The 22,177-nt window shown below is 52.6% G+C and overlaps 1 protein-coding gene across 1 annotated transcript; it reads right to left on the reverse strand.

The window, feature by feature from the left end:
• Positions 1–535: 535 nt before the first annotated feature.
• LOC149431337 (spermatogenesis-associated protein 2-like protein) lies at positions 536–12,356 on the reverse strand. Its single transcript, XM_089665651.1, is given in 5 exon segments — positions 536–6,562; positions 8,973–9,038; positions 9,040–9,277; positions 11,428–11,621; positions 12,217–12,356. Coding segments are annotated over 3 exon segments (1,266 nt in total). The 5' UTR covers position 9,277; positions 11,428–11,621; positions 12,217–12,356; the 3' UTR covers positions 536–5,599.
• Positions 12,357–22,177: the final 9,821 nt, after the last annotated feature.

Below are 22,177 nucleotides of genomic sequence, written 5' to 3' on the forward strand. Positions count from 1 at the left end.
CTGCTGTCGAGGGACTACAAGTCCCAGAATGCTTTGCCAGCTGTGCCGCCAGCACTTTTCATGAGGAGCATCCTGCAGGCCATACACGGGTCAAATACTGAACAAATGTTCTTTTGAAAATTGTCATTAAGAATTTAAGTTGGAATTTCGCACCATCAGTGGGACCGATTTTGGAGCGGCCATCCAATGTAAGCGATCGGGCACAATGGAAATTTTTTTGAGAAGCAAACTAATTTCTAATCAATGATGGGAGAATTGTGCGAGAAAGGAAATCGACAAAGAGATGAGCGCGAGCCGCGACCTGGAAAGAAAAAAAAAAAAAAGATTCTCGGCCACGAAAATAATTCTTTTCTGTAGCAACATGTGAAATGAAAGACTCGGTTGGTCAAATTTCAAAATCAATGGCGGCGCCATCGGGTTACAAAACGCACAAAATTTTCCGATTTTCTAAAGAAGATTTAGGATTTGACCCGTGTATGGCCGGCGTTATTATGGGGGAGAATCGGGGAAAACATGAATTAAAGAAAACAAGAAATCTGATCAATAACATTTATTTGTTTTCCTCGTACAATCGCTTCATTGGAATATTTATTAGTAAAAATCTACAAAAAAAAAAGAAATCCATTCACGTTAAAAAACAAGGAAAGTTCATCGGCCGCCATCCCCCTCCCCTATAGATTTGGATCTGGTCACTCTCCTATCTCAGACAATAAATCGCAGCTCTGGGCTGTAGTTGTGACGCCCCATGCAGACGGGGAGAGACCATACGGCAGGGTTGCTATGCCGACGCATTTGAGGCGTGGCCTACTTTATCAAGTCAAGCTGGCGGCTAATGGAAAACTCCCGATCTCTACTTGCGATTGGGAGCTTTCTGGTCATGTGACAGCCAATCACGGCAGTCATGTGATCAGAAACCTTGCCCCACCTCCCGGCATCTGGAACCCCTTAAAAAAGCCTTAAGGTGCCAACGCCAAGAGGTTGCAGTGGTTGTATCGCCGAAACATTTCTTACATTAATGCATTCCCTGCATAAAAGGTGAAAGAATGTCCCAGTATTTGTATCGCCCCTCCCCCTCCTACCTACCCGAGCCTGAACTTGGTACAGCACTGTGCCCATCTGCAGAGGCTCTTCTCCCCGCTCTCAGGTTTTGCTGGATGGTTCCCGGTGCTGTCAGTCAACTCCTACAATACGGGGGGGGGGGGGCGGGGTTGGTTTCTGGCCGAGCCTCACTATGTCTATAGATGCAGGCAGCGCAGCTCAGGATCAAGCCCTCAGGTGTGCCACCATAGGAAGCTGAGAAATGAAGGCGACAGTGAGGCACCCGACGAGGAGGATCAGAGCTGCTCTGCGCCAAACCATCATACAGACCAGGGAAGTATATTATGTTTGTTATTAAGAAAAAACAAATTGACTTTAGAAGTGCTAGAAAATTTATTGTACCTAAGCAGTACCTTAAAAAATTGACAATTTTCTAATTCGTACTAAAAAATATCTGTGCACTTCCTGTGCCGAAACACTGGTGTACCTACAACCTCATAGCTGGATATCTGCAGCGTAGAATCATCTAAGGCACTGCTGCCTCTGACTGCTGGTCTCAGGAGATTGAGTGAGGGCTCTGCTGGTCTCGGGATTGGGTGAGGGCACCACTGGTCTCGGGATTGGTTGACGTCACCGCTGGTCTCAGCAGATTGGTTGAGGGCACCGCTGGTCTCAGCAGATTGGTTGAGGGCACCGCTGGTCTCAGCAGATTGGTTGAGGGCACCGCTGGTCTCAGCAGATTGGTTGAGGGCACCGCTGGTCTCAGGAGATTGAGTGAGGGCTCTGCTGGTCTCGGGATTGGGTGAGGGCACCACTGGTCTCAGCAGATTGGTTGAGGTCACCGCTGGTCTCAGCAGATTGGTTGAGGGCACCGCTGGTCTCAGCAGATTGGTTGAGGGCACCGCTGGTCTCAGCAGATTGGTTGAGGGCACCGCTGGTCTCAGCAGATTGGTTGAGGGCACCGCTGGTCTCAGCAGATTGGTTGAGGGCACCGCTGGTCTCAGCAGATTGGTTGAGGGCACCGCTGGTCTCAGCAGATTGGTTGAGGGCACCGCTGGTCTCAGGAGATTGAGTGAGGGCTCCGCTGGTCTCGGGATTGGGTGAGGGCACCGCTGGTCTCAGCAGATTGGTTGAGGTCACCGCTGGTCTCAGCGGATTGGTTGAGGTCACCGCTGGTCTCAGCGGATTGGTTGAGGTCACCGCTGGTCTCAGCGGATTGGTTGAGGGCACCGCTGGTCTCAGGGGATTGGGTGAGGGCACCGCTGGTCTCAGGGATTGGGTGAGGGCACCGCTGGTCTCAGGGGATTGGGGGAGGTACTGCTGGTCCCAGGAGACTGGGTGAGGTCACTGCTGCTCTCAGGGGATTGGGTGAGGGCATTGCTGGTCGTAGGAGATTGGGTGAGGGCACTGCTGTACTAATCACTGTTCTCCTTGCTGGAATAGCAGCTGTATCTAGAGACCTGCAGTGCAAGGATCTCCCTGCTTCTTGCTTTGGCTCTGTGCTTCCTCTACCTTCTGAATATTACTCCTCCAGTCATCAAGGGACAGCTCTGACCTAAAGAATCAAAGCCCCGCCTCTACCAATAGGTCCACTTCCACACTGAAACAGTGCAGACTATGGTATGGAAGACTGCAGGGTGCAGACAGAGTGCAGGGTGCAGACTATGGAACGGAAGACCGCCGGGTGCAGACTATGGAACGGAAGAGAGCGGGGTGCAGACTATGGAACGGAAGAGCGCGGGGTGCAGACTATGGAACGGAAGAGCGCGGGGTGCAGACTATGGAACGGAAGAGAGCGGGGTGCAGACTATGGAACGGAAGAGAGCGGGGGTGCAGACTATGGAACGGAAGAGAGCGGGGTGCAGACTATGAAACGGAAGAGCGCGGCGTGCAGACTTCGGAGCGGAAGAGCGCAGGGTGCAGACTATGGAACGGAAGAGCGCGGGGTGCAGACTATGGAACGGAAGAGCGCGGGGTGCAGACTATGAAACGGAAGAGCGCGGGGTGCAGACTATGAAACGGAAGAGCGCGGGGTGCAGACTATGGAACGGAAGAGCGCGGGGTGCAGACTATGGAACGGAAGAGCGCGGGGTGCAGACTATGAAACGGAAGAGCGCGGGGTGCTGATGGAGTGCAGGGTGCCTGGTCCCTTGTCCTCTGCTGGACTTTTTGTGCTATCGCTGTACAGGTCCTCTTTAAGGAGTCTCATTAATTTACTACCATCCCCTTCTGAAACCGCTATATGCCTGTCAATGATCCAATCCCGCACCTTCAGTACCCCGAACATAGAGGCAGATCAGATCTGACACTTCTTATGAGGAGACAGAAGATGGAACGATCCAGAGGAGTTACAACGGAGCGAATCATTGGTGTGACTATAAATAATTGCATAAACACCGTCACTGCGTGTGGGGGGGGGGGGGGGGGGAATGGCACCATATGATGGAGTTCCCAATTTCAACAACCCCTCCATCCTAGCTGAGGCAGACGGATGTAGATTTCCCCGTCTACATTCCAGCCAGTCCGCTGTCACCCGCCTGTGACACCGCCGCAGCTCCGACACCGCCGCTCTCACCACCGCAGCTCCGACACCGCCGCTCTCACCACCGCAGCTCCGACACCGCCGCTCTCACCACCGCAGCTCCGACACCGCCGCTCTCACCACAGCAGCTCCGACACCGCCGCTCTCACCACCGCAGCTCCGACACCGCCGCTCTCACCACCGCAGCTCCGACACCGCCGCTCTCACCACAGCAGCTCCGACACCGCCGCTGTCACCACCGCAGCTTCGACACCGCTGCAGCTCCGACACCGCCGCTCTCACCACCGCAGCTCCGACACCGCCGCTCTCACCACCGCAGCTCCGACACCGCCGCTCTCACCACCGCAGCTCCGACACCGCCGCTCTCACCACAGCAGCTCCGACACCGCCGCTGTCACCACCGCAGCTTCGACACCGCTGCAGCTCCGACACCGCCGCTCTCACCACCGCAGCTCCGACACCGCCGCTCTCACCACCGCAGCTCCGACACCGCCGCTCTCACCACCGCAGCTCCGACACCGCCGCTCTCACCACCGCAGCTCCGACACCGCCGCTCTCACCACCGCAGCTCCGACACCGCCGCTCTCACCACCGCAGCTCCGACACCGCCGCTCTCACCACCGCTGCAGCTCTGACACCGCCGCTCTCACCGCTGTTCGGCTTTCAATGTCTTCCTGAGATGAAGCCGCACTGCACAGAAATGGGAGAAGCAGCTCGCCGTCCTCCAGCACCCAACAAATGTATAGTCATGCTGACCAATGGGGTCCTGTTGACCATGGAGGACCTTGTAAGGTGCAAAACAAAGAATCTGCTATTGCTACCATGGCGACCGCACGCTCCATAGGTGTACTCCTTTACCGACCTGAAACAAGTATGGAAGTTCTGACTTCACTGGATGCATACTTGTTTCTGGTCAATGACTCGCCAAGCAGTGGAGGAGGGATAGGGGTGACGGCTTTGAAGGTTGTCATGGGGGCTGCTGCAAGTCTGGACAGGCACCTACATCCTCCCAGACCATCCTGGCATTTCAAAGACCTGACAACACTGATGTTTTCCCGCCCCTTCCTGCCTTCTGCACATTTCTATTGGCTGTGGATGACTGAGGGCTGAGCTAACACTACAAGGATGGGTCAGGGCTTTGTCTGTCAAAATGGTGGCTGTAAACCCTCCATATCCCCAGTGACCGGCCTCAGGTGATACACAGAGAGGAAAAAGACCCTCCTACATACGTTGTACCTGTGTATCTGCAGTCCTCTCTACATCTGTTTACAGTACATAATTTATACAGCTTGTCTGAGCTTTCAGAAAGCAGGAGGCTGAAGTTACATTCTGCAGAGATCAGTGAGCCGATTGAAGGAAGGGAAAAGGAGCTCCCTCCCCCCTTCACACAGCAACAAAACTGAGGCTGTCAATCACAGGCTGTGCGCTGGAGCTCCCGTCACCTTTTTATCTCGTCAGGAGAACTTGTCAGAAGTGACTCATGCAGAGGAAGGAGGCAGCAGACAGAAATGACACTAAGCCCTGGTTCACATATATGCGGCTGTGCGGGCACAAGAGCCCATTCATTTGAGTGGACTCCCGTGTCCCGGGACACGCAGGGAAGTCCCTACACTTCTTTGGAAACCACAGCCCACCCCGGAACCTCGGCTCCCAGTGCGGTTGCAATTTTCAGTGCAGGCGGCGTGCCATTAGAATTAATGGCACCCGCCCGCGGGTCCACATTCTTTTGTGGGGGTGGTGCGGCTGTACGGATCCACAGCGTCACCACCCGCACAGATGTGAACCGAGCCTTAGTGCTCTGGACTGAGACAAGGACACACTACAGAGGGATGCGCTTTGTTCACATTTCATGTCTGAGGTTTAGAACCACTTTAATGGAAGGATCTGGGATGCTGGTACAGCAATCAGCAGCAGTTTGCAATTAAAAAAATTTGGGAAGAGTAGATTCCATTTCTGTATCCTGATTGGTTCCCTGGTGGTAACCGCTCTGCCCATTCCCCTAGAAATGACGGTAGAGATCTATACTTCACTTCCCCTCTCCAGGGCGCCGTCTACACACAGCTGGGTCAGGTCCATGAGGCTCCTCCGTAGCCACAGTTGCTGGTCCTTCTCCAGCATGATCATTCTGGCGCAGTGCTGCCTCCCTCGGCACTCCTCCAGCTGCTTGCAGTTTATGTAGTGCAGCTCCCTGCACTGGGAACAGCGGTAATGCGGTAAATTCCCCGGGTGTAAGCAGATGTGCAGCTTGTACTGCCTGCCCTCTTCCTGCATCACGGCCTCCCGCTTCTTGGTCGGAGTCAGCGGAGTGAGCGCATGGCCGGAACTCCTACACGCGGTCAGCCGCGGACAGGAAGAGCTGTGGAGAAGGCGGCACTCCGCACAGCACTGCTGTAACGATCCATCCGTGTACACGCAGTCATGCATGGTATACTCCGCCTGCATCTGGAGCGACGCAGAGCCGGCGTCCTCTCCTTGCGGGAGAAGATCCCCTTTCCTCTTGAGGAGCACAAGCCGCTCCGTTCTTTCCCTGCATCTCCCGTTCACGTGCTGCTCCCAGGTCTCGTGGCAATGGTCGCAGAATTTGGGTCGGTACAATTCGCCAACTTTATCAAAGTCACAGCTATTGAGTGCGTCCGCGGTGGGAGGAGACTTGGGAACCTGGGCGGCTTCCTGGATGAGTTTCTGCAGCCTCTCCATACATGCAGCTTCTCCTCTCCACGTCTTCCTCTCCTGGATGAGGTCGGCTCCGTTCACCAGCGCCGGTCCGGAGATGAGGACGATGTCCGCCAATATGCGACACTCCAACTGAGCAGCAAGGAAGCCCAGGGCTGCCGTACTGAGCATGTGCGCTAAAGGCGGGGCACGGAGAGACAGGCAAGCCCCGCCTTCCTGAGGTTCGTACCCCAGTTTGCCGAGAGCCAATAAAATTCCATCTTGAGAGAGCGCCGGCTCCAGGAGGTGGACATAATGGCCAGAGTAGGTCTGTAGGGAGACAAGGGAGATGACCAGCGTGGGTGTGAAGCCAGAATACAAAAATACAGCATTCAATCCAGATTACCAAAATATCACAGAGAGGGGTTCTAAATTCTGTACTCAGGTTCCGGGTGTGTCCCACTCACTCATACAATGATGATAGCAAAGATACAGCGTCATGAAAAACTATTCATACCCCTATAACAGAAAAACACAGAGAACACCGAACTCAGAAGTGCCACCTTGGCGTGAACTCCACAGGCCGGATATGATGTCACTGGTTAACTCTGCCCAACACGTTTCGTCCCTCCCCGTGATGTCCTATCCGGCCTGTGGAGTGTGCGCCGAGGTGATGCTTCCGGTTTGGCGTTGGCAGGCGTTTTGCAATGCAGTGAAACATGTATGTATGTAAAGTTGGCTTTACATGCAGCCAGCAACCCGGGACATCCAAATATATTGGTCTTTATTCACCACAGGGTGACCACAGGATAAAACATCTTCCAAGGTAGCCATGATGAAGGCCTTATGGCCGAAACACGTAAACTGTTTTATCCTGGGATTACCCTGTGATGAATAAAAAACAATTTACTTGGATGTATGTAAAGCCAGCCATCTTCACCTCCTTGAGACCACCAAAATGGGAAGCATCACCTCAGTGAGCACTCCACGGGCCGGATAGGACATCACCGATGATGGGGAGGGGCGAAACGTGTCGGGCAGTTAACCAGTGACGTCACATCCAGCCTATGGAGGGTACACCAAGATGGCACTTCCGGGGGTTCGGTGTTCTCATCTGTTATATTATGTTTTTTACCGCTTCCCCGCTGCCCTGTAGCAGATATACTGCTAGAGGGTGGCACGGGTGCGCAAAATCGTATATATATATATATATATACACATACGTGATTTCGCATTTCCGGGTAGGGGGGTGCGCACTCTACCCGCATCGCCATTCGTGGCCGTCAATCACCGGGCTCCGCCCAGTAATTACCGAGCATCTCCAACTGGGAGGAAGATTGTTTTGTTTACTAACAGTCCTCCTCCCTGTCGGCTCGGGCACACTGCACAGCACAGCCATCCAGATCAGTGTGATCACAGTGAAGCACACAGACACCGCCCCCCCTAGTAAATCACTCCCTACATATAGTTAACCCTTTGATAGCCCCTCACATTAACCCCTTCCTGCCCAATGCCATTAGTACAGTGTCAGGGCTTTTTTTTTTTTTTTTAGCACTGATCACTGTATTGGTGTCACTGGGGATGTCAGTGACACCAAGTCAGTTACCCCCAGTGTCAGCATCGCTGATCGCTGCCATTACTGGTAGAAAAACAAAATCCCCGTATCTATACCGCCATTTGTAGACGCTATAACTTTCACGTAAACCAATTAATTTACACGTATTGGGTTTTTTTTTTTTAGCAAAGACACGGAGCGGGATACATTTTGGACGAAATTTAGGACGAAATTTGATTCAATTGTTTTACTGAACACGTTTTATAGCAAAAAGTCCAAAATATTGTTTTTTTTTTTCTCAAAATTGTCGGTCTTTTTTTTGGTTATAGCAAAAAAAATTAAACCGCACAGGGGATCAAATACCACCGAAAGAAAGCTCAATTTGTGGGAAAAAAGTTCGTAAATTTGAGTGCAGTGTTGCATGACCGCGCAATTGTCAGTTAAAGTAATGCAGCGCCGTAATGCAAAAAATGGCCTGGTCAGGAAGGGGGTAAATCCTCTGGAGGGGGTAAACCACTGAAAGATCCCCTTATAGCAGTTTTACCGCTACAGGGCAGTCCTCCAGTACAAAATCAGGTCTATATACACGTGATTTTGCACTTCCACCATAGGGGGAGGGCACGCCGCCGTCGGTTTGCTTCTGCTGTGAACACTAACAAGAGAAGCTGATCTGTGAGTCCCGGTAAACAGATGTTCGCCGGCACCCGCCAATCGTCAGGCAGGACAAAGAACAGAGCTCTGCCTATGTAAACAAGGCACTGTTCTGACAGGGAGGGAAGTGAAGGATCTTGTGTCCCTGCGAACATGAGCCTTCACTTCCCCAAGTAACATCGCCACCTACTGTACACCAAGCACATTGCAAGGCACACAGTTAACCCTTTGATCACCCTAGATGTTAACCCCTTCCCAACCAGTGACACCAGCACAGTGATCAGTGTATACTTTAGCACTGATCACTGCATTCGTGTCACTGGTTCCCACAAAGTGTAAAAATGCCCGCCGCAATATTGCATTCCCACTATAAGTTGCTGATTGGCGCCATTATTAGTATAAAAAGAGAAATCCATTTCCAGTAACCGTCCCGCAGTTTTTCAGACGCTGTAACTTCTCCGCAAACTAATCAATATATGCGTATCGGGATTTTTTGTAGATGTAGCAGAATACATTTTGGGAGACCTCACTCACCTTTATGGTATAAAACTCTTTTCTCCAAGGAGTGAAGTAAAGATGAAGGGCCGCCTGCTCCAGGGCCCTGGAAGGCATTGGCCATACGATTCAGGGCGGAGAGAAGATCTGATTGGTCCTGGAGGCCGCTGGCAATCAAGGAGAAGGCATCATTGTGGAGAGCGTTGTGCAGGTCGGGCTCTTCCAGGATCGTCCGTCTCACCGCGTCAATCAGCTTGGTGTCAGCGCAGGGAGCGGCATCATCCTGAGTGCAGGCAACGAGCAGCCAGCTCTGGTACTGAGCCAGCAAGGAGTCCACCGCCATCCTGGGGGAGACAATGGAGACAATTCTACAGATCTGTAACCAATCGGCTGGGAACACAAACAGATCCCAGAGCCGTGACTTCCTATCTGTTGTATGTAAAGTCCTCACATTTCAGCAAAGAGAGAGAGATTTGCTACACTCTTTGCTCCGGGTACCCTGCTCCCTGTCTCTCCCGAGTGTCAGTGCTCCGGGTATCCTGCTCCCTGTCCCTCCCGAGTGTCAGCGCTCCGGGTCACCTGCTCTCCGTCTCTCCCGAGTGTCAGCGCTCCGGGTCACCTGCTCTCCGTCTCTCCCGAGTGTCAGCGCTCCGGGTACCCTGCTCTCCATCTCTCCCGAGTGTCAGCGCTCCGGGTACCCTGCTCCCTGTCCCTCCCGAGTGTCAGCGCTCCGGGTACCCTGCTCCCTGTCTCTCCCGAGTCTCAGTGCTCCGGGTATCCTGCTCCCTGTCCCTCCCGAGTGTCAGCGCTCCGGGTATCCTGCTCCCTGTCCCTCCCGAGTGTCAGCGCTCCGGGTATCCTGCTCTCTGTCCCTCCCGAGTGTCAGCGCTCCGGGTATCCTGCTCCCTGTCCCTCCCGAGTGTCAGCGCTCCGGGTACCCTGCTCTCCGTCTCTCCCGAGTGTCAGCGCTCCGGGTACCCTGCTCTCCGTCCCTCCCGAGTGTCAGCGCTCCGGGTACCCTGCTCTCCGTCTCTCCCGAGTGTCAGCGCTCCGGGTACCCTGCTCTCCGTCTCTCCCGAGTGTCAGCGCTCCGGGTATCCTGCCCTCTGTCCCTCCCGAGTGTCAGCTCTCCGGGTATCCTGCTCTCCGTCTCTCCCGAGTGTCAGCGCTCCGGGTCACCTGCTCTCTGTCTCTGCCGAGTGTCAGCGCTCCGGGTATCCTGCTCTCCATCTCTCCCGAGTGTCAGCGCTCCGGGTATCCTGCTCTCCGTCTCTCCCGAGTGTCAGCGCTCCGGGTATCCTGCTCTCCGTCTCTGCCGAGTGTCAGCGCTCCGGGTACCCTGCTCTCTGTCCCTCCTGAGTGTCAGCGCTCCGGGTACCCTGCTCTCCATCTCTCCCGAGTGTCAGCGCTCTGGGTATCCTGCTCTCTGTCTCTGCCGAGTGTCAGCGCTCCGGGTACCCTGCTCTCTGTCCCTCCTGAGTGTCAGCGCTCCGGGTCACCTGCTCTCCATCTCTCCCGAGTGTCAGCGCTCCGGGTATCCTGCTCTCCATCTCTCCCGAGTGTCTGCGCTCCGGGTATCCTGCTCTCCATCTCTCCCGAGTGTCTGCGCTCCGGGTATCCTGCTCTCCGTCCCTCCCGAGTGTCAGCGCTCCGGGTACCCTGCTCTCCATCTCTCCCGAGTGTCAGCGCTCCGGGTATCCTGCTCTCTGTCCCTCCTGAGTGTCAGCGCTCCGGGTATCCTGCTCTCTCTCTCTGCCGAGTGTCAGCGCTCCGGGTACCCTGCTCTCTGTCCCTCCCGAGTGTCAGCGCTCCGGGTACCCTGCTCTCCATCTCTCCCGAGTGTCAGCGCTCCGGGTATCCTGCTCTCCATCTCTCCCGAGTGTCAGCGCTCCGGGTACCCTGCTCTCTGTCCCTCCCGAGTGTCAGCGCTCCGGGTACCCTGCTCTCCATCTCTCCCGAGTGTCAGCGCTCCGGGTATCCTGCTCTCTGTCCCTCCTGAGTGTCAGCGCTCCGGGTATCCTGCTCTCTCTCCCTCCTGAGTGTCAGCGCTCCGGGTACCCTGCTCTCCATCTCTCCCGAGTGTCAGCGCTCCGGGTATCCTGCTCTCTGTCCCTCCTGAGTGTCAGCGCTCCGGGTATCCTGCTCTCTGTCCCTCCTGAGTGTCAGCGCTCCGGGTATCCTGCTCTCTGTCCCTCCTGAGTGTCAGCGCTCCGGGTACCCTGCTCTCCGTCTCTCCCGAGTGTCAGCGCTCCGGGTATCCTGCTCTCTGTCCCTCCTGAGTGTCAGCGCTCCGGGTATCCTGCTCTCTGTCCCTCCTGAGTGTCAGCGCTCCGGGTACCCTGCTCTCCGTCTCTCCCGAGTGTCAGCGCTCCGGGTATCCTGCTCTCTGTCCCTCCTGAGTGTCAGTACTCTCTGAGTGACTGTTCTCTCCTGTCTGCCCCCCCCCCTCATTCCTCCCAGACAATGATCTCAGCACTCACTGCACCTCACTCACCTGCCAGCATCCCAAGCTCACTGCTTGCTGCAGCCCCGCCCCATCAGCTGATTGGTCCCAGGCGGTGATTGGTGGATGAACCAGAGAGTGGTGATGACACGGGAAGCGTCTGGTCAGAGGCAGCTCTGTGCATACAGAGTCCTCCTCACGCTGCTGATCCTCGGGGGAGGTGCTGCTCCGTCATCTGATGGTAACTGTAATAAAGGGAACATGGAATGTCACTATCAGGGAGCTCTGACATCCAGCACACCTCCCCCGCCACCAACAACCATGTGGGGAGAAGGAGGGGGGGGAAGAAGGAGGGGAGGGGGGGGGGAAGAAGGAGGGGAGGGGGGGGGGAAGAAGGAGGGGAGAAGGAGGGGGGGGAAGAAGGGGGGAAGAAGGAGGGGAGGGGGGGGGGAAGAAGGAGGGGGGGGGGAAGAAGGAGGGGAGGGGGGGGGGAAGAAGGAGGGGAGGGGGGGGGGGAAGAAGGAGGGGAGGGGGGGGGAAGAAGGAGGGGAGGGGGGGGAAGAAGGGGGGGGGAAGAAGGAGGGGAGGGGGGGGGGGAAGAAGGAGGGGAGGGGGGGGAGGGGAAAGAAAGGGGGGGGGAGAGGAAAGAAAGGGGGGGGGAGGAAAGAAAGGGGGGGGAGGAAAGAAAGGAGGGGGGGAGAAGGCAGGAGGAAGAAAGGAAGGAGGGGGGGAAGAAAGAGGGGGGGGAAGAAAGAGAGGGGGGGGAAGAAAGGAGGGGGAAAAGGAAAGGGGGGGGGACCATCCCCGGGAACAGTCGGTAGGTCCCCCTCCGGTACTCACCGTCCATCCCCCGCTCTTCCTCCTCTTTCCTCATCAAGACTTCCGGGTTCTTGCAGTCGCCGGGCTCCAAAAATCTCGCGAGAGGACACCGTTAGACGGGGGCGGGACCCAGCCGATCACATGACTGGTCCTGCAAGTCACATGTGTGCCCTTAGTTGGGCGGGTTGTGGTGGGCGTGTCTTGGGTGAGATATGTGTAGGCGGGGCTGGAAGTGGTGTCTGCCTGGCTGTGTTGTGGAGCTCCATTGATGGCAGTGCGCTCCTCTGTATACACCGCGGGGAGGGGTGATATCTGTGACACTCCACCCACCAGGAGCGCAGGAGAAGTCGCTGAGCATTACTCACAGCCAAGCGCTGCAGTTTCCCGCACAGAGAAATGGGGTTGTGCTGATGTGAGGGGCGCCATGGAAATAATGGGGTCCCTGGACGTCTGATACCGCGCCAACTGCAGATATGTGGCTCGACGCACAGCCAGTTACACCGCAGTGCGCAAATGCACCAATGATGGGGCACTATTCCTCCCACTGACACCAACGATGGGGCACTATTCCTCCCACTGACACCAACGATGGGGCACTATTCCTCCCACTGACACCAACGATGGGGCACTATTCCTCTCACTGACACCAACGATGGGACGCTATTCCTCCCACTGACACCAACGATGGGGCGCTATTCCTCCCACTGACACCAACGATGGGGAGCTATTCCTCCCACTGATACCAACGATGGGGCGCTATTCCTCCCACTGATACCAACGATGGGGCGCTATTCCTCCCACTGACACCAACGATGGGACGCTATTCCTCCCACTGACACCAACGATGGGGCGCTATTCCTCCCACTGACACCAACGATGGGGCGCTATTCCTCTCACTGACACCAACGACGGGGCGCTATTCCTCCCACTGACACCAACGACGGGGCGCTATTCCACTGACACCAACGACGGGGCGCTATTCCTCCCACTGATACCGATGATTGAATGCTATTCCTCCCACTGACACCAATGATGGGGCACTATTCCTCCCACTGACACCAATGATGGGGCACTATTCCTCCCACTGACACCAATGATGGGGCACTATTCCTCCCACTGACACCAATGATGGGGCGCTATTCCTCCCACTGACACCAATGATGGGACGCTATTCCTCCCACTGACACCAATGATGGGACGCTATTCCTCCCACTGACACCAATGATGGGACGCTATTCCTCCCACTGACACCAATGATGAAACGCTATTCCTCCCACTGACACCAACGATGGGGCACTGTTCCTCCCACTGACACCAACGATGGGGCACTATTCCTCCCACTGACACCAACGATGGGGCACTATTCCTCCCACTGACACCAACGATGGGGCACTATTCCTCCCACTGACACCAACGATGGGGCACTATTCCTCTCACTGACACCAACGATGGGGCACTATTCCTCTCACTGACACCAACGATGGGGCGCTATTCCTCCCACTGACACTAACGATGGGGCGCTATTCCTCCCACTGATACCAACGATGGGGCGCTATTCCTCCCACTGATACCAACGATGGGGCGCTATTCCTCCCACTGACACCAACGATGGGACGCTATTCCTCCCACTGACACCAACGATGGGGCGCTATTCCTCCCACTGACACCAACGATGGGGCGCTATTCCTCCCACTGACACCAATGATGGGGCACTATTCCTCCCACTGACACCAATGATGGGGCACTATTCCTCCCACTGACACCAATGATGGGGCACTATTCCTCCCACTGACACCAATGATGGGGCACTATTCCTCCCACTGACACCAATGATGGGGCACTATTCCTCCCACTGACACCAATGATGGGGCACTATTCCTCCCACTGACACCAATGATGGGGCACTATTCCTCCCACTGACACCAATGATGGGGGCACTATTCCTCCCACTGACACCAATGATGGGGCACTATTCCTCCCACTGACACCAATGATGGGACACTATTCCTCCCACTGACACCAATGATGAAACGCTATTCCTCCCACTGACACCAATGATGGGGCACTATTCCTCCCACTGACACCAACGACGGGGCGCTATTCCTCCCACTGATACCGATGATGGAATGCTATTCCTCCCACTGACACCAATGATGGGGCACTATTCCTCCCACTGACACCAATGATGGGGCACTATTCCTCCCACTGACACCAATGATGGGGCACTATTCCTCCCACTGACACCAATGATGGGGCGCTATTCCTCCCACTGACACCAATGATGGGACACTATTCCTCCCACTGACACCAATGATGGGACGCTATTCCTCCCACTGACACCAATGATGGGACACTATTCCTCCCACTGACACCAATGATGAAACGCTATTCCTCCCACTGACACCAATGATGGGGCACTGTTCCTCCCACTGACACCAACGATGGGGCACTATTCCTCCCACTGACACCAACGATGGGGCACTATTCCTCCCACTGACACCAACGATGGGGCACTATTCCTCCCACTGACACCAACGATGGGGCACTATTCCTCCCACTGACACCAATGATGGGACGCTATTCCTCCCACTGACACCAATGATGGGACACTATTCCTCCCACTGACACCAACGATGGGGCACTATTCCTCCCACTGACACCAATGATGGGACGCTATTCCTCCCACTGACACCAATGATGGGACACTATTCCTCCCACTGACACCAATGATGAAACGCTATTCCTCCCACTGACACCAATGATGGGGCACTGTTCCTCCCACTGACACCAACGATGGGGCACTATTCCTCCCACTGACACCAACGATGGGGCACTATTCCTCCCACTGACACCAACGATGGGGCACTATTCCTCCCACTGACACCAACGATGGGGCACTATTCCTCCCACTGACACCAATGATGGGGCACTATTCCTCTCACTGACACCAACGATGGGACGCTATTCCTCCCACTGACACCAACGATGGGACGCTATTCCTCCCACTGACACCAACGATGGGGAGCTATTCCTCCCACTGATACCAACGATGGGGCGCTATTCCTCCCACTGATACCAACGATGGGGCGCTATTCCTCCCACTGACACCAACGATGGGACGCTATTCCTCCCACTGACACCAACGATGGGGCGCTATTCCTCCCACTGACACCAATGATGGGGCGCTATTCCTCTCACTGACACCAACGACGGGGCGCTATTCCTCCCACTGACACCAACGACGGGGCGCTATTCCACTGACACCAACGACGGGGCGCTATTCCTCCCACTGATACCGATGATGGAATGCTATTCCTCCCACTGACACCAATGATGGGGCACTATTCCTCCCACTGACACCAATGATGGGGCACTATTCCTCCCACTGACACCAATGATGGGGCACTATTCCTCCCACTGACACCAATGATGGGGCGCTATTCCTCCCACTGACACCAATGATGGGACACTATTCCTCCCACTGACACCAATGATGGGACGCTATTCCTCCCACTGACACCAATGATGGGACACTATTCCTCCCACTGACACCAATGATGAAACGCTATTCCTCCCACTGACACCAATGATGGGGCGCTATTCCTCCCACTGACACCAATGATGGGGCGCTATTCCTCCCACTGACACCAATGATGGGGCACTATTCCTCCCACTGACACCAATGATGGGGCACTATTCCTCCCACTGACACCAATGATGGGGCACTATTCCTCCCACTGACACCAATGATGGGGCACTATTCCTCCCACTGACACCAATGATGGGGCACTATTCCTCCCACTGACACCAATGATGGGGCACTATTCCTCCCACTGACACCAATGATGGGGCACTATTCCTCCCACTGACACCAATGATGGGGCACTATTCCTCCCACTGACACCAATGATGGGGCACTATTCCTCCCACTGACACCAATGATGGGGCACTATTCCTCCCACTGACACCAATGATGGGGCGCCATTCCCCCCACATTGTATCATTATATACATTCCATTATACATTGTATCTCTCTAACTCCTGGCATAGAGAGAAAAAAAAAGTTTGTTAAAAAAAAAAGATAAATATTAAAAAAGAAAAAATAATGAAAATCCCCAGATGAAGGTTTGATCTGGTACAGTGCCGGGGTTAGTGTTTGGATCTAAAGTCCAAAGGTCAGGATTTCCTAGATTGTAAGCTCCCAGGATCAGGGCCCTCCATCCCCTCATGTATCACATTGTATTGTTCTGTCACATGTTCTGCCCCCCCTGTAATGTACAGCGCTGAGCCAACTATGGGGGCTTTATAAATACTCTATAATAATAATAACAACTTGGTGTCAGTGTGTTTTAGGCACTATTTCCGGGCCGTACTCCGGGTACAAACAACACATAACACACATATATGGTGTCGCTGCGATCGTCAGGAGATGGAGAATTTATTTTGGGTTGTTCTTTGGTGGTCGGTTATGGTCGTAACAAGAAACACAGCTAAATAAAACAAAATGTTTTTTTACTATTTTTGGCCAGTTTTCCTTTGATAATAAAAAAAATCAAGAGATATCCATTATCATTCACCACAAATGAAACCCAATTTGTCCTAAAAATCTCGGTATAATCCGCCCGGATGTACGAAGTAGTGTTGATGATACGGACGGTGCGGGAAACTGCAGCGCTTGGCTGTGAGTAATGCTCAGCGACTTCTCCTCCTGCGCTCCTGGTGGGTGGAGTGTCACAGATATCACCCATATCTGTGACACACCACCCACCAGGAGCGCAGGAGGAGAAGTCGCTGAGCATTACTCACAGCCAAGCGCTGCAGTTTCCCGCACAGAGAAATGGGGTTGTGCTGATGTGAGGGGCGCCATGGAAATAATGGGGTCCCTGGACGTCTGATACCGCGCCACCTGCAGATATGTGGCTCGACGCACAGCCAGTTACACCGCAGTGCGCAAATGCACCAATGATGGGGCACTATTCCTCCCACTGACACCAATGATGGCACACTATTCCTCCCACTGACACCAATGATGGGGCACTATTCCTCCCACTGACACCAATGATGGGACACTATTCCTCCCACTGACAACAACAACGATGGGGCACTATTCCTACCACTGACACCAAAGATGGGGCGCTATTCCTCCCACTGATACCAACGACGAGGCGCTATTCCTCTCACTGACACCAACGACGGGGCGCTATTCCTCCCACTGACACCAACGACGGGGTGCTATTCCACTGACACCAACGACGGGGCGCTATTCCTCCCACTGACACCAATGATGGAACGCTATTCCTCCCACTGACACCAATGATGGAACGCTATTCCTCCCACTGACACCAATGATGGAACGCTATTCCTCCCACTGACACCAATGATGGAACGCTATTCCTCCCACTGACACCAATGACGGGGCACTATTCCTCCCACTGACACCAATGACAGGGCACTATTTCTCCCACTGACACCAATGACGGGGCACTATTCCTCCCACTGACACCAATGACGGGACGCTATTCCTCCCACTGACACCAATGACGGGACACTATTCCTCCCACTGACACCAATGATGGGGCACTATTCCTCCCACTGATACCAATGATGGGACACTATTCCTCCCACTGACACCAATGATGAAACGCTATTCCTCCCACTGACACCAATGATGGGGCACTATTCCTCCCACTGACACCAATGATGGGACACTATTCCTCCCACTGATACCAATGATGGGGCACTATTCCTCCCACTGATACCAATGATGGGGCACTATTCCTCCCACTGACACCAATGATGGGACACTATTCCTCCCACTGACACCAATGATGGGGCACTATTCCTCCCACTGATACCAATGATGGGACACTATTCCTCCCACTGACACCAATGATGGGGCACTATTCCCCCCACTGACACCAATGATGGGGCACTATTCCTCCCACTGACACCAATGATGGGACACTATTCCTCCCACTGATACCAATGATGGGGCACTATTCCTCCCACTGACACCAATGATGGGGCACTATTCCTCCCACTGACACCAATGATGGGGCACTATTCCTCCCACTGACACCAATGATGAAACGCTATTCCTCCCACTGACACCAATGATGGGGCGCCATTCCCCCCACATTGTATCATTATATACATTCCATTACACATTGTATCTCTCTAACTCCTGGCATAGAGAGAAAAAAAAAGTTTGTTAAAAAAAAAGATAAATATTAAAAAAGAAAAAATAATGAAAATCCCTAGATGAAGGTTTGATCTGGTACAGTGCCGGGGTTAGTGTTTGGATCTAAAGTCCAAAGGTCAGGATTTCCTAGATTGTAAGCTCCCAGGATCAGGGCCCTCGATCCCCTCATGTATCACATTGTATTGTTCTGTCACATGTTCTGTCCCCCCTGTAATGTACAGCGCTGAGCCAACTATGGGGGCTTTATAAATACTCTATAATAATAATAACAACTTGGTGTCAGTGTGTTTTAGGCACTATTTCTGGGCCGTACTCCGGGTACAAACAACACATAACACACATATATGGTGTCGCTGCGATCGTCAGGAGATGGAGAATTTATTTTGGGTTCTTCTTTGGTGGTCGGTTATGGTCGTAACAAGAAACACAGCTAAATAAAACAAAATGTTGCTTTTTTACTATTTTTGGCCAGTTTTCCTTTGATAATAAAAAAAATCAAGAGATATCCATTATCATTCACCACAAATGAAACCCAATTTGTCCTAAAAATCTCGGTATAATCCGCCCGGATGTACGAAGCAGTGTTGATGATACGGACGGTTTTACTAACACGGGTCAATGTTGCAGAATTGTTTTTAGGCGTTTAGATTTGTTTTCCCCTCAGGCATGACGGGGTTAAGCAGCTGAGAACAGAGGTCAGCCAATCACTTATTTCGAATAAAAAGCAATTTATTATACATACATACACAATGTTTTACCTTTTTCATCTCTGTGTTCATCTGCTCGGGTTGCTTCATAAGTTGCGGGTCGCACGGACTTTCAATTTAAAGCTGTTTTTTTTTTTTTGCATGGTTCCATTTTGTCCAGCTTGGCACAATGTAAAGCCGAAAGGTGTAACAAAGGTATAGCGAGCGCTACAAGCAAATTAGTGTAAGCGGCTGGAACACCAAGAAAGGTAACCAAACAACCTTACAATAATCAATAAAAGGAGAACAATAGGTGCAGCGCTTGAATCAAAGTGCAAAAAGAATGCTCTGTGAAGGTATATAAGCATATAAATATAAATGCTCAAAAAGGTCGGTGAACAGTGCGCTTAATTAATAGAAAATGTTAAAACAAAACACACAGTCCACATCCCAAGTCAATGGTTGTAGGAGGGGTGAAAAAGAATCCTAGGAGCGAATAGAGTGCGCACTCACCAGAAGTGCGTATATAATACGCATGTAGAGAGGTATACTTTGCAGAATGCCTCTGGCATCAAAGCTCCGGTCAGATCACACTCCACACCATCCCCTGTCTCACCACGAAGAGCAGTATCCGTCAAACAGTATGGGCGTCAAAAGTACTCCTTAGTCCAGATAGGCACTGTGGGAGATGGTGCTCTCAAGGAGAGCCCAATAAAGGACGCCACATAGTGTAATGCTGTTTGACTTGGGTTTATTAGTCAAAGCAAATACATGAAATACTGACCATAGAATGCTGGCCACATGTAGTGGCTAGATGTCCATGTGCTGTAGCCCCCTCTGACGCGTTTCGTGCAATGCACGTTCTCAAAGGGCGTAGGGCTGAGAACATGCATCGCACGAAACGCGTCAGGGGCCTACAGCACATGGACATCTAGCCACTACATGTGGCCAGCATTCTATGGTCAGTATTTCATGTATTTGCTTTGACTAATAAACCCAAGTCAAACAGCATTACACTATGTGGCGTCCTTTATTGGGCTCTCCTTGAGAGCACCATCTCCCACAGTGCCTATCTGGACTAAGGAGTACTTTTGACGCCCATACTGTTTGACGGATACTGCTCTTCGTGGTGAGACAGGGGATGGTGTGGAGTGTGATCTGACCGGAGCTTTGATGCCAGAGACATTCTGCAAAGTATACCTCTCTACATGCGTATTATATACGCACTTCTGGTGAGTGCGCACTCTATTCGCTCCTAGGATTCTTTTTCACCCCTCCTACAACCATTGACTTGGGATGTGGACTGTGTGTTTTGTTTTAACATTTTCTATTAATTAAGCGCACTGTTCACCGACCTTTTTGAGCATTTATATTTATATCTATATGCTTATATACCTTCACAGAGCATTCTTTTTGCACAATGTAAAGCCGACCACATGCGGGTCGAATTGTTGAAGAATTCTCTTTCGAAAATCTTTTCTAAGAATTTTCATTCGAATTTCGCACCATCAACGGCCAATTTTCAAGCAATCATCGAATCTGAGTGATCTGGAATGTTGAAAATTTTTTGAAAACTGAACAAATTTCTAATCAATGACGGGAGAATCGTGCGAGAAATGTCATCGAAAAAGAAACGAGCCGCGACCTGGAATGAAAAGGAAATTCTGGGACATGGAAATTCTTTTCTGTAGCAACACGAGGGGAAATGAAAGCTTCGGTCAATTTTCGATATCAATGATGGCGCCATTGGATTACAAAATCCATGAAATGTCTGATTTTCTAACGAAAAATTGTTCGGAATTTGACCCGTGTATGGCCTGCATAAGTCTACACTCACCGGCCACTTTATTAGGTCCACCTGTTCAGTTGCTCGGTAACACAAATTACTAATCAGCCAATCACAAGGCAGCAACTCAATGCATTTAGGCATCTAGACGCGGTGAAGACGACTTACTGAAGTTCAAACCGAGCCTGTAGCCCATAGTCCCATGATTCCATAGCCTGTAGCCCATAGTCCCATGATCCCATATTCCGTAGTCCATAGTCCCATGATTCCATAGCCTGTAGCCCATAGTCCCATGATCCCATAGCCTGTAGCCCATAGTTCCAGGATTCCGTAGCCTGTAGCCTGTAGCCCATAGTCCCATGATCCCATAGCCTGTAGCCCATAGTCCCATGATCCCATAGCCTGTAGCCCATAGTTCCAGGATTCTGTAGCCTGTAGCCCATAGTCCCATGATCCCATAGCCTGTAGCCCATAGTCCTATGATCCCATAGCCTGTAGCCCATAGTCCCATGATTCCATAGTCATTAGACCATAGTCCCATGATCCCATATTGCGTAGCCCATAGTCCCATGATAGTCCCATGGTCCCACAGTCTATAGCCCCCCATTCCATCATCCCACGGTCAATAGCCCATAGTCCCATAATCCCATAGCCTGTAGCCTATAGTCCCATGATCCTAGAGTCTATAGTCCCATGATCTCATAGTCATTAGCCCAAAGTCCCATGATCCCATATTCCATAGCCCATAGTCCCATGATAGTCCCATGGTCAAACAGTCTATAGCCCATAGTCCCATAATCCCACAGTCTGAAGCCCATAGTTCCATGATCCCATATTCTATACGCCAAAGTCCCATGATCCCATAGTCCGTAGCCCATAGTCCCTTGATACCATAGTCCCATGATCCCATAGTCCATAGTCCCATGATCCCATAGTCCGTAGCCCATAGTCCCTTGATCCCATAGTCCCTTGATCCCATAGTCCCATGATCCCATAGTCTGTAGCCCATAGTCCGTAGCCCATAGACCCATGATCCCATAGTCCATAACCCACAGGCCATAGTTCCATGATCTCATAGTCCATAGCCCATTTCGGGAGCAACCAAGAGAAGGTGGCTACATTCCTACATACAGGGGGACGATGGAGAACAAACATAGCCGAGGGTGGAAGTCAGGTCACAGCAGCAACAAATCTATATATCAACAACAGATCTCCCAGCAGCCAGCATCAATACACTCTTCAGCAACAATGGACTCCATTTCTCAACAGTAGATCCCTTCCAGCAACAACAATAGAACCCCCACCAGC

This window comes from Staurois parvus, unplaced genomic scaffold (genome assembly GCF_062004578.1).
Source record: "Staurois parvus isolate SC_StPar_1 unplaced genomic scaffold, SC_StPar_1.0 ptg002289l, whole genome shotgun sequence".
NCBI lineage: Eukaryota > Metazoa > Chordata > Amphibia > Anura > Ranidae > Staurois > Staurois parvus.